The 12841-nt window shown below is 42.3% G+C and overlaps 1 protein-coding gene across 1 annotated transcript; it reads right to left on the bottom strand.

Annotated features, from left to right (window-relative positions):
- Positions 1–4702: 4702 nt before the first annotated feature.
- On the bottom strand, positions 4703–8134 carry ncbp2 (nuclear cap binding protein subunit 2). Its single transcript, XM_028403116.1, has 5 exons — positions 7970–8134; positions 7519–7605; positions 7077–7171; positions 6844–6982; positions 4703–5230 (listed from the first exon to the last, which is right to left on the bottom strand). Exons 1-5 carry the CDS (start codon positions 8042–8044, stop codon positions 5132–5134), a joined length of 495 nt encoding a protein of 164 aa, XP_028258917.1. The 5' UTR covers positions 8045–8134; the 3' UTR covers positions 4703–5131.
- Positions 8135–12841: the final 4707 nt, after the last annotated feature.

The raw sequence follows: 12841 nt of genomic DNA, 5'->3' as shown, positions 1-12841 counted from the left end.
CGGTGGTTCAAACAAGAGCAGCTGAAGCGTGACAGTTGTTTCTGCACATAGATTACATTTAAAGCAGCACGTTTACAGACATCCAGGCATCAGAGGAAAGACGCCGGGGCAGAAATGTTCTGCCTCCAGCTCGAATAAAAGAAGCGTGTCACCAGGAAAACCTGGAGGCTTTCGGAGGTATGAGAGCGTTCAGATTTCACTCCGGTAAGTGTTTTGCTCAGCTGACATTGATCTTTAGTGAGTGGGGGGGGGGGGGGACATGTTAGTTGCAGTGCCGTGGTTGGAGCACCAAGGAGGAGCTGAAACCCGTCAGAAAGCTGCAGGGTATGTGGAGCGTGATATTAGGGCCGGCGCTTTCCACCCAAAGACCTCTGAGCTGTAACAACCTGAGAGCATCACCGGCCCAGGAGATATGACAGACAGGGCGCCTCAGCTGGAACAAGACATGGAAAATAATGAGGAGTCTGAGCTGCTGTCCGCACACGGGACCTTTTCATGGCATCAATCATACTCAGTCACAACTATTAAGGACTCACCTGCACTGAGCTACAGTTAAAGTCATGAACTGTATCAGCTCTGCTCTTTCAAACTGAGGGGGGTAATCACATGTTGCTGTTTTATAATAGACTCCAGCGTACCGGTTGTTGTGTTCGTGGTACTCTGGGGAGCAGAGGAGCAGTCCTCACACTGAGTTTCTCCTTCCTCCTTTGGACAATAAGCAGCATGCCGATTGCTTATTTGTTCTCATGCAGCCCCAAATAAACAATAAACTGAAAGGTCAGCGATTTCTCTAAATAAGTGGAGACAAATAGAGCCGGATCGACCCACACTGCAGAAACATCCACACTTTCTATCCTCGCATGGGAAAAACCTCAACAACACACTGTCCAACAGGCAAAAACTCCTGGATTAGGACTACCAGTAGATTAAGTCTGATCTCCATTGTCCAGGATAGACAGCATATGAGCAGAGTCTGAGCTGCAGCATTAGAGAAATGGTGCAAAGGATGAGAAAAGAGAGCCTTGATGAGGTGAGCAGGGCTCGTACTGACCGACAAGACAAGAATACTCACGTTAACGCATCTTTTTCATCACTCTCAGCGGCTGTTTGGGTAACTCAAGGCATCAGATCTCTCTGGTTAGGTAAGAAAAAACATTAAAACAGATCATCCCACCCAATAAACACGGCCGAATAATCCAATCACTAAAAATAAAAATGAAGAGTCCTGCTCCGACATGAAGTCTACATGCACACACACAGGTCTGACTGTCACACTGATAACCACCGACATTTTTCTGGTGATGCTGGCCTGAAAGATGGACAGAGACTTCATGGATTAAACACCATTTAAAGGTAGGGTAGGAGGTTTTGAAAACTCAGTGAGAGTCAGCCAGATTTGGAAAGTAAACACACACCCCTTTCTCTCGGAGCTCACCCCGAAGCCACGCCTCCCAATCACATGGACGCACATTACCTGACAGACGAGCTGCGGTCTGTGGCTTCGGCCATCATGCACGTACCTCTCTCGTGCACACAGAGCAGGAAGAGAGTGACAACCAGCCAATACTCCGTGCAGGGTCCACCCGGAGGATTGGCTGATGTTTTTAGTGTCAATTCATATTCTTATTATTCGTTTTAATGTGAAACTGCCGAACTAATCGGTTGCTATCGGATTGTAAAGAGAAGTTACACTAATTTAACAAAAAGTGCATCAGAATGAAATCTCCTACCCGACCTTTAAACCCAAAACTCCAGCTCGTTAGCACCTGTTAGCTTTAGCCTAAAACCTGCCAAAAACAATGATCAGCCTGCTTTTGTTTACCTGTCTAAGAAATCAAGGATTAAGTTTTCCAAGTATTTATACACATTTTTAAAGACATTAACCTGTCATTATTTCTGTGTCTAACAACTGCAGCGGGCTACAAAGAAGAACCACAGCTGCCACATAGCTCGAGGATCTGAACTTATCAAATAAAATCATTCAAATTAGGACATTTAATAGTGTTATTGGCCTGTAACAGCTGGTATAAGCTTATCAGCTTCAGGGGCTTCAGGCTAAAATTCTTTTAAAATGCAGCTCCGCAGCAGAAACATAACTTCCCTCACTCCTCTCCTGCTCATCCCTCCATCTGTGCTATTTTTTCCACACAGCAGCTCTCCGTCAGAGCGGGTTCGTCTCTCGTCTTCCTCCGTCACCTGCTGACAGATGGAGAGATGATGCACGGCACGAACCCGCTGACAGACAGACAGACACAATGAAACATTGGACCATTCACAGGTCGAGTGTTTCACAGTTAAAATAAGAGAAGGAAATATATTTCAGCATTCTTTTCTGCCACTGACATGAAGCCTGTGTCATTTTAACGCTCCCTGCATCACCCTGTGATAAGGTATCCAGTGACAGACCAAACAGATTTAATGAAACCGCAGATGATGAAACACTATACAACGGCATCAAGCGTGGAAGGACAAAGGGCTTTTTAAGGCCTGACACAGAGCATACCTGTCAAATCCTTCTCACTGATTTGCCTTTTAGCCTTTATCACACAGCTCTGCTCAGTCTGAATCCAGAGCGGCGCTAATGCTCACATTCAGGCTGAGTGTGAAGCAGGGAGGGAGATAAAGCACCTCATTTCCCACCAATACTTTCCCCCACAGCCACAAAATGTCAAGCTAGCATGTGATAATTTAGCTTCTTTATGGGCGCGCCGCAGCGCTTCAGTGTATTTCCAAACTTGGCTGCACAGGAGTGAATTACTGGGCTGTAATGAGATCCCGCTCAGTAACAGGAAATCTGCATGTTTAGTCACTGCACTGGTGAAACGCCTGCAGCTGAGCACATAAAACATGGAGAAGGTTAATGTTTCTCCTGACACTGGAGAGAGGTGATGGGAGGGTTTGTCCATTAGTGACCTCAGGATGAGATGTGTAACAGCCTGTAGTGTTGTTTTAGCTGCACTCGGGCTGATTTCTGACACTGACAGCGTCATTTACAGCAAGCTATAAAAACACGTATTAACATGGACAGAAGCTCTGAATGAAAATGAGACAGTAGAAGCAAAGAGTGGCACAGTTGGACCCCAGAAATTAGACGCTGTTATAGAAACTTTCCACAGATGTGGCTGCAAAGTTTCACATACTGAGCACTGAGCATCCTCTCATGAGTGAGCAGGTGTGTTTCTCGCCTTATCCACCATCCACCGAGTTACCTTCCACACTAAGGTCTGCTACTCCAAACATTCCTCTCATTAGCATAATGTCTGTCATTAGTTCTGGGTCTGGTCCCGGTCCTGTTTTCACTCACTCTTGACCCCATTTGAACTTGACTTTTTGGATGTGACTGATAACAGTCAACATGCGGGGGCTCACTGAGCTCCACATTTCACTTTAACTATTAGTTTATCTCTTTACTTTTAACCATTTATCATCAGGTTGACAGTCAGCAAGCTCATTCCAACAGTTAATCTAGATATCATCCATGTTTACTTCAGCTCTAACTGGACTTCATCCAATTTATGTTTAACTTTTGATCATTTTCTTATGTAATTATAGAAGTTTCTGTCGCGTTTCACTAGTTTTAACCCTTTAATTCAATTAGCTGTACTCCTAGCTAGCTGGCTTAAGTGTTTCTATGTATTTACTGTGGTTACCAACAGCAAATAATAATTTAATAAATAATAATAATAATTTATATCATATATAATATTAATAATAATAAACTAATCATTTTAATAGTTTGTTGTTACTAAAACTATCAGGTCTGCTAAGTTAATATCTAGTCAGCTGGTTTGTTCACTGTCTTTTCACCTCTACTTCTTGCTGACTATTTTTATTTTTACACATTAGATACGTTTTTTTTTTAATTTAGGACACACTGCTGTCTCTACATGTCTTCCTGCAATAACAGAGGTGCTTCATGGAGACAGATCTTGTCCTCCTCCCTTTGTTTCTTCAACCCATCACAGTCCCTGAGCTCTCACAGATCTCTCTGTTCCTCTGTTCCTAATTTATTCCAAGAAAACTCCACCTCCTCTTCTGCCATCTTGTGTTCATGTTTAAACTCTGCTGGAGAGGATGTGATTAAGAACAGTTCATTAGCAGATGCCAGGAATGAGTCTGGATATAATGTAAAATGTGTCTGAACCTGAGCCAGTTCTCACTTCTTAGTATTCTGCTTTGCTCCTCGCTTCACTTCCACATCTCATAGAGAGATAAGAGACCAGCTGCCTGCGTATAAACAGCCAAGATACCAGGATCTTTATTACAGGCGGAACGAGGACTGTCTACAACCAACAACTGCTGCAATCCTAGCTCTTCATGGAAAGATCAGCTGCAAAATCAAAAACAGGAAGAACTGACCTCACTGATGGACTCTGGATTCTTAAAGTATATGTTTGTGTTTTTTGGTCACTTTCCAGTGAACCTCTGTAAACCTTGGAATAAAAAATGGAGACTCTGGGGCTCTAGGCTTTGACCCTGAACACAAACATGTGCTTCACAGAGACACTGACCAATTATAATGAAAGCTGTGATCACAAAAACACAATTACTTGCATTTGTAATGTACAATCTGTAGGTTTGCAGACCTGCAAGGAACAAATTAGGTCATTAATGCGGGTTAAAGCTTCTGTATACACTACGAGGGCTCGTTGTAAGACAAAACGCCTCCGTCGCTGCAATTTAGCAACGCCAACACGTCAGATGTGTCAAAAAAACAATTTATTTAAAAAAAGTATACATAAGGTGGGACAGAGTTTCCATCATGGAAGCATTTACAGGATTCTGTTTTCTGTTATTCGGTCGAATTATCACCTGCCTCAGCCACAGAGCCTTTCCAGCCCGAAGACAGTTGATGTCTATTACACACAGGACAATAAAAACACCACCAGATGTCACACAGTCATTTCTACGGCCCTGTCAGACAGACAGCAGGCGTGGCTGCAGATAAACAAAGCTTCCAAAAGAAATAAATAACTGCTGCTTATTTTCCATTGGTCCGTGCAGGCCTGCTGTGCAGAGCTTCACAGGCAAAAGTCAAACACTCATAGTGTGTTGTGGCATTGTGGCAGAGTGAGTCCAGTCCAGGGCTGACGGCGGGGCTCTGTGTAGTCCCGGCAGATGGGTGCTCGGTTTAAAAAGTGTTGCGTACCTCGGTGGTGCGATGCTGCTGAGCCAGCTTACCGTAGCCGCCTCTGGCTGGGTCGTAATCCTGCCTGTACTCATCTCTCACCTACAAAAGGGAACAGAAAGGCAGCCAGAGGGCACCGGTGATCACACACTGACACACACTGAGAGCAGAAGCAACCGCAGAGCTCCACCAGCAAACGGCTTCAAAACAAAGAGAAGCTCCTACCGCATTTTAACCTGCACGTTTATTTACAAGGAATACGTTTGGTGGTATTAAGCAGCAGCTATTGCACAAACTGATCATTCATCTGTTGATACAATAAAGCTCAAGTAACCTAATGTGAACTGAAAGACAAACATCAGCTGAAAACTCATTCAGCTGATGAAGAGGACTCAGGCTCCTTAAAACCAGCAAAGGCCGAGCTACACTACAACGCTAGCTTGTACAGTGTGGGGTCAGCGGAAATTAAACGTGTTTGATGGGGAACGTGGAAACTGTAGAAGTTATGATATTGGTAGATATGACATTAAAAACTCTGCCGAACAGTCGTGTCACATGTGACTATCAGGGAGAGGTATATTTTAGTTTAGTTCAATTCAATCCAATTCAGTTTTATTTATATAGAGCATTTTACAATCAGAAATTGTCTCAAAGCGCTTCACAGAAACTCCCAGAACCCGAGCCCCCTAAGAGCACTGTGGCAAGGAAAAACTCCCTTGAGCACCATGTTAAACACCTCTAATGGATACTGGCAGCCTTGGGCCCTGTGCACATTTTGTTGCTTACACATGTCCCAAAGGCTGACAGTAAGCGCAGCTTCCATCATTTCAGTGAAAAACACAAACTTTCCCCACAATAATAATAATAATAATAATCCTGCAGCAGGTTTGTTTTTCTTTTTGTGGTTATTCTCCCTGAACGCTCATTATGTACCTCTATAAATTTATGGTGAATATGATTATGTACATTGTCCGGAGCACAATACATGCTTTCCTTTTTACTACAGTAATGCTTGTCTTTTAAAGGCCATGCTTAATCGTGCATAATTTATTTTGGAAGTTCTAAATATCATTCTGCTGTATTAAAATGTCGTGATATAGCGCATTGATTTTTTTGAATGTCATTTCTCAAATGTCATATTGTGACTGTGGTTTATTGTTTTTCAAACTGCTCCAGTGGAGAAAACCCCATTTGTATTTTAAAGCCTCACACAAGAATCAAACCGCTACAAAAACGACCAAAATCAGCAGCGAGCAGCTTTTAAAAGGGTCAAATGTGGTGACAAGGAAAACGTTATGTTTAATCTTATTTTGTGATAAGACTCCTTATAATATACATTCATTAAGAGATAAAGCACATGCACTTATTTAGGAATTGAAAGCACTGATGTGCAACTTGATTTAAATTCGGTGAGCCCCGTGGAAACATTTACTCCACCCACCCGATATATATATAACCAGCTGAGAGCTGATAACCTGTATAATGACCACGGGTAAACAATCATCCATGACATTTATGAATGGGTTAAATCATAGCCACCAAAGCACTGGAGATTTGGTGGTTCTAAACACTGACTTAGTCATTGTTTAAGATCACTATGTTCTAATCTGTGGATCAATATAGCCTAAAATTTTATGTAGACTTCATGCCATTTGTGTGTAGGATGGTTACAAGTCTGCATTCACAATAAGTGGTAGCCCGAACAAAACCCTCACCTGTCCTCCTGACTTGCCGCGTCCATACTGCCGACCCTCCTTGAAGCCAGCGTCCCAGTCCGTCCTGATGATGCGGTCGTCGAGGCGTGTTCCGTTGACAAAGCGCATCGCATTTTCAGCATCACCACGAGTATAGTATCTGTTACAGCAGGGATTAAGGTGGAACGTGCACACTCTATATAATGAATAAACTCCTTATTGTTAAAATGCAGCTTCTCTTTTTGAAAGGATACTCTACAAAGCAGAACCCACAGGCCGTCTTCTTGATTTTATCCAGGCCAATGATGATGCGCTTGACGTCTCCACATTTAGCAAACAGCTCATGGACCTGTTCATTTAAAAAGAAAAGAAATTATATGGTTACACGACTGCATAGACATTGACTGGAAATACCGCCCTGATTCAACATCCATCCATCCATCTTTTTTAAACTGCTTTGGCCTGTATAGCGACACAGGGAGCTGGGTCTGGGGCCTATCCCAGCAATAAATGGGCTAGAGGTGGAGTAAAACCAGGGCAGGTCAGCAGTCTATCATAGGGCCACACAGAGACAAACAATCACTCCCACTCACACATCTATGTCCAATTCCACATGTAGAAAGTCCTGAGTTCTTTTAGAGTTTAGTTCTATTCAGTTTAGACCCAGACCTCAAGTCATTTATCAGTTTATCATACCTGCTCCTCTGTGGTATAGAAGGAGAGGTTCCCCACGTACAAAGTGTTGCTCTGCTTTAGCAGCTTCTCCTGTTCATAGCGGTTACCCTGGAAACACAAGCAGCGTTAGAAAAAAGTACACGCATTTTCTAATGTTAGCTAAAGCCTCGATAACGTTACGGATTTCCATCATTGTTAATAAAGTTCCACCTACAATTATTCAAAACAACTATGTAACCGAGGTGAAAACTCAATATTAGTGGCTTATTACTCCCCGTTTTTAAATCTGAGTAACCGAAAACTCTCTAAAGTGTTTTAACATCCTAACATTTTAGGCAAATGAATGTGTCTACAAAGCTCGCTTTGTTGTTTGCTAACACTTGCTAGCAGTTTGCTAACAAGATAAATCCTTATGATGTCCAGCGCTGTACCGGCGCGTACTGTGATATGTTTGGATTATTTCCGCACTTACCTTGAAATGTTGGTCTCTATATTGACTAACGTCGGTGTAAGTATCGCTGTTTAATGCGTTTAATTTAGCAGACATGGTGTTAAACTGGAGAAGTAGCAACAAGGCGCTCTGATGCTATTCAAGCGTGTGCATTACGGAAATAGGTTGACGCGACTTCCGGTTCACGGTCCGTCTTTGAATTGACTCCGGGTGGAACAATTCTTCTTCTTCTTCTTCTTCTTCTTCTTCTTCTTCTTCTTCTTCTTCTTCTTTATTTCCGGCACACTGGATGCCAATTGGCATATTGCTGCCTCTCACAGGTCAGGTCGTGAATAACAATAACTTTGCAGCTATTTGTGTACCTTTGTAAGCGCCACACACGACAACACAAGCATAATGCACCCTGGCAAATTCAAATGATTGTCACAGTGTTTCCAAAAAAAAAATCTATTACACTATACTGTAAGTATTTTTCACAAACACATAACATATTTTAACATCTCATTTCGTACAAATGAAGATGTGTTTTTGAATGGTTTTGTTCTGTATATTTAAAAGTGAGTAAAACATTTTTTTTGTTATATAACAAAGTTACATACTGTTTTTGATTTAGAGTAATTCCATGTGTTTTCAATGGTGATAAACTATTTTAAATTTTACAGTCTTTTACTGTCACTGTTTGACATTTTTTTACTGTAATTTAAACAGCTTTTTTTAACAGTGTAAATAAGATAAAATAAGGTCAAGTAAATAAGGTCAAGTCAAGTTTATTTATGAATTATTTATGGTTTAAAAGTGCTGTAGACATGAGTCAGTCATGTATTAATAAAATCATAAAATTAAGTAAAATAATCAAAGTACAGTAAATAATATAAAACATGCATAAAAGTGAAAGTGAACAATGTAAACTCAATATAAGGCTATAAATTGACATGACAGACACACAATGAACAGGTTAAATTCAGAGACTTAGGTCACTTCACTGTCTTCTAGATGTCTTCTTTTTCTTCTTTCCTCCTTTCTGTCTTTGGCCTGTCTCCTTTCCACAGCTATCCCTAATCTTCAGGCTGTTTTGTTCCTGGTGGTCTACACTCTTCGGTGGTTCCTCTGAGAGTTGGATTATCATACCGTCTTTTTCCTGGACGGTCTTGATGGCCTTCTGTAGGTCACTCCTCAGAGTGCAGACCTCGTTGGCCAGCTCCTCACATTTGGAAGAACACCGGGTGTGCTCTTCGGCAGCCTTTCTGAGGTTTTCATTTTGTTTTGTGAGCTGTTCACAGTTTACCCTCAACTGCAGAGTCTCTTCTTGCTGCAGAGCCAGAGACTGTTGTAAACTTCTCAGTATATGGTCAAATTCCAGCTGTCCCTCCTCCACCTGTTCGACCTTGGCCTTGCTCTTGGCCAGTTCTTTGTAGACATAATCCTTTTCATCAAGCAGGTCAGCAATGGCATACTCCTTACAAACCACCTCTGACTGAATTTCGCTGTTTTGTTTCTCGAGCTCATCAAGGTATTTCTTAATGCATTCTCTTGATTCCTGCTCACATTTCAGCTGATCTAGTAAGGAGGACCTGTCCTCTGACAGTTGGTTTATCATACCGTCTTTTTCCTGGACGGTGTTGTTGGCCTTCTGTAGGTCACTCCTCACCTCACTCCTCCTGCAGACCTCGTTGGCCAGCTCTTGCTTTTCGCGCTTCTCTCGTTCTTGGCGCTCTTTCTTCTCGCGCTTCTCTCGTTCTTGGTGCTCTTTCTTCTCGCTCTTCTCTCGTTCTTGGTGCTCTTTCTTCTCGCGCTTCTCTCGTTCTTGGTGCTCTTTCTTCTCGCGCTTCTCTCGTTCTTGGCGCTCTTTCTTCTCGCGCTTCTCTCGTTCTTGGCGCTCTTTCTTCTCGCGCTTCTCTCGTTCTTGGCGCTCTTTCTTCTCGCGCTTCTCTTGTTCTTGGTGCTCTCTCTTCTCGCGCTTCTCTCTTTCTTTGCGCTCTTTCATCTCACGCTTCTCTTCTTGTTTTCTGTCTGAAGGCTTCAGTTTGGACAAAAAAAGGAATCGTTTAGAGGGTGTTTCCATCCGTCCATCCATCTTCTGTTAACCCGCTTGTCCTGCAGTGTAGGGTCACGGGGGCCTGGAGCCTTCCAGCTAGCTTTGGGTGAGAGGCGGGGTATACCCTGTGAGGACACGACACACCCTGGATGGGAAACATTGGAAATGCATTAGGAAGGGGACAGAGAGAGCTGCAGTTAGGGGCAGTTGATAAACAGGGAAGTTGTTTAGAGGGTGTTTTTACATTGGAAATGCATTAGGAGGGGGATAAACATTCAGGTTATCATGGATACAGGCTGACACACAAGAAGCATACAAAGCAGCCATATTTGTAGTCTTTATCAGTTTTTAAGCATTATATCTGTCATATTGATCATCCTTCAGCTGTATACTACTTTTCCACATTCAAATCACACAGCCTGTGCTTCTTATAAGCTTATGGTATTATTCCAGCCTCAGACCTTTCATATGGTATATTCACAGGATAACTTTTAATTAGTTTGATTGCTGTTGCTAGGCAATTCCTCTGATTCTCCAGCAATTCAGAGCAATCCTTCACATCAGCATTCAAAGAAATGCTTCAGCTGCAGGAATCAAACTTTTTCTTTTCAGCCAAATCATACCATCTACTGTAACTTTAAGTAGACAATAGCTTTCTCCCAGCATTTTCTTTAAGTTGAGTCTAACTTCAATTTAACGTCACAGAGAGCTCTACCGTCTCTACAGTCCCTGGGTTTACACTTCTCTGGTCTCTCTATCACGCAGAATGGAGTTCGCCCCAATACGAGCAGACACACACACACATACACACACACACACATACACACACGGCATGTGCGTAAATGCGCACGACTCTCTCTCCCTTTCTCTCTTTGAATAAACTCGATGAAGTTGCACTTATCGCTCACTACTGTTGGTACTCACCACGAATCTGACTGTGTGAAGAAATCTGTTAAGATGTTAGCCTCCTCTGCAGCTGTGTGTCTTGTTCTTCCTCTCTGATCTTTCTGTTCTCCGTGTTGAGTCTAGTAGTCACGCTTGAGATGATTCTCTTTAGGACGCCTATTGCTTTGCACTTCAGGTTCGTTTCCACAGAACTCCACAAAATATCCTGCTGTGTCTAACTTTGAAACTGTTCACCAGCCACCTTTATAGGAGCACCAACCTTTGATCTTTGCCTTTGATGTCACCACGGTAACAGGCCTGCCTGCCTGTATCCATGGCAACCGGAATGGTTCTCAACTGCCCCTAACTGTAGCTCTCTCTGTCCCCCTCCTAATGCATTTCCAATGTAAAAACACACTCTAAACAACTGTTGTTTTTGTCCAACTGAAGCCTTCAGACAAAAAATATGGACACAGTCAGAATCACAAGATGTTGCTCTACACACAGTCTATGCGATGTGGACATGTAGCAAACAGCTCCATAGCGATGAATATGGCAGATATCATGTGTAATAATAGATAAAGAAGTAGCCGAATACTATAGAGACAGATATAATGACAGATATAATGCTTAAAGTCTGATAAAGACTACAAATATGGCTGTTTTGTATGCTTCTTGTCTGTCAGCCTGTCACCATGGTAACAGCTCTCCCTGTCTGTTACTCCTCTCAGGTTGCACCCTCTGAACAACTGCTGTTTTTGTCCAAACCGAAGCCTTCAGACAAAAAAAATCGCAACTGGGGGAACCAGCAAGGTTTTCTCTACAAATGTGTGCGATTTCATGTTAATCCAGTCAAATATGTGGAGATGGCAGCGAGTTAGAAAATAGGTTTGCTCTTTTCCAGTCGCTTCACCGTTTATATGGGCTGTTAATGAGGAAAAGACCGGCACTCTCCCCGAACAGCTGGCAAAACGGTTTGGTTCTCAGTTTTAAGAGTGACACCGTCAGAGAGCTAAGAAGTTTTCCTTCGAACTGGTGGCAAAATGATCCCTGTGATAAAAGGTGCAGACGTGACAGCAGGATAGAAACTCAGAAACTGGTTTAATTTTTTTCCCTCCCGCACTCTGAGCAATGACATCACCCACTCTGCCTTTGAAGATTCTGCGCAATACACACTAATGTTAAACTCAGAGGAGACCTCAAAACCACTTGGTATAAAACTGTTAACCATTCGAAAACTATAAACAGCAGAACTCTGAAAAGTGATAGCTGAAAAGAGCAGAAGAAGCTGAACATTTTGATATATGAACGGTTTCTGTAGCTGAAAGTATGCAGGCGCTGAAAACTTTTAAAAGTTGAAGACTCTGAAGGGCTCTCTCATAGACTTTAATGTTAAATGTAGATTTTAATAATAATTAATATTTTAAAAACTATAGATAGCTGAAACAAACTAAAAGTTGACCCATCATATCCTCAATAAGCTGAACATTTTGAACATTTGAATGGTTTCAATAGCACAAAGTATGCCCAAGATACACTGAGCCAAAAAAGTGTACGCTCTGCAAAAAATACTAACTAGAAAAAGCATTTCCTGAAGAAAATGCAAGTTTGATTGCAGAAGCTGAAGCATTGCTTTGAAAGCTTCTCTGAACGATTGCTTCATCAGAATGCACATGAATAGAAGCTGAATGGCAGAACAAGAGCTGAATTACTCTGAACACATCTGGCCTGTCACCTAAGACCTTGGGAGACCCTGCTGGGGGCTTTACGTCCCCGACAACATAGATCCTAGGACCATCCGGACACTCAAACCTCTCCACCACCAGTCTGAACACAAAAATATTACAACTTCATTGGCAACAGTGTACAAACTAGACTTGAATGCTAGAAATAAGAGAAAAATTGTTATAGTTTCCCAAAGTAATGCGCACTGTTTGTGCTGATCCAATCTAAAAACTAGAAAAGGAAAAAAT

Source organism: Parambassis ranga, chromosome 4 (genome assembly GCF_900634625.1).
Source record: "Parambassis ranga chromosome 4, fParRan2.1, whole genome shotgun sequence".
Classification (NCBI taxonomy): Eukaryota; Metazoa; Chordata; class Actinopteri; family Ambassidae; genus Parambassis; species Parambassis ranga.
Note: the sequence above shows the minus strand (reverse complement) of the source record. Positions and strands in the feature narration are given on the sequence as shown.

Coding starts and splice junctions, on each gene's coding strand:
- ncbp2 (XM_028403116.1), bottom strand. CDS start 8,044: ATGTCTGCTAAATTAAACGCATTAAACAGCGATACTTACACCGACGTT. Junction 7,606..7,969: donor ATAGAGACCAACATTTCAAG/GTAAGTGCGGAA, acceptor TTGTGTTTCCAG/GGTAACCGCTATGAACAGGA. Junction 6,983..7,076: donor TGTGGGTTCTGCTTTGTAGA/GTATCCTTTCAA, acceptor CTGCTGTAACAG/ATACTATACTCGTGGTGATG.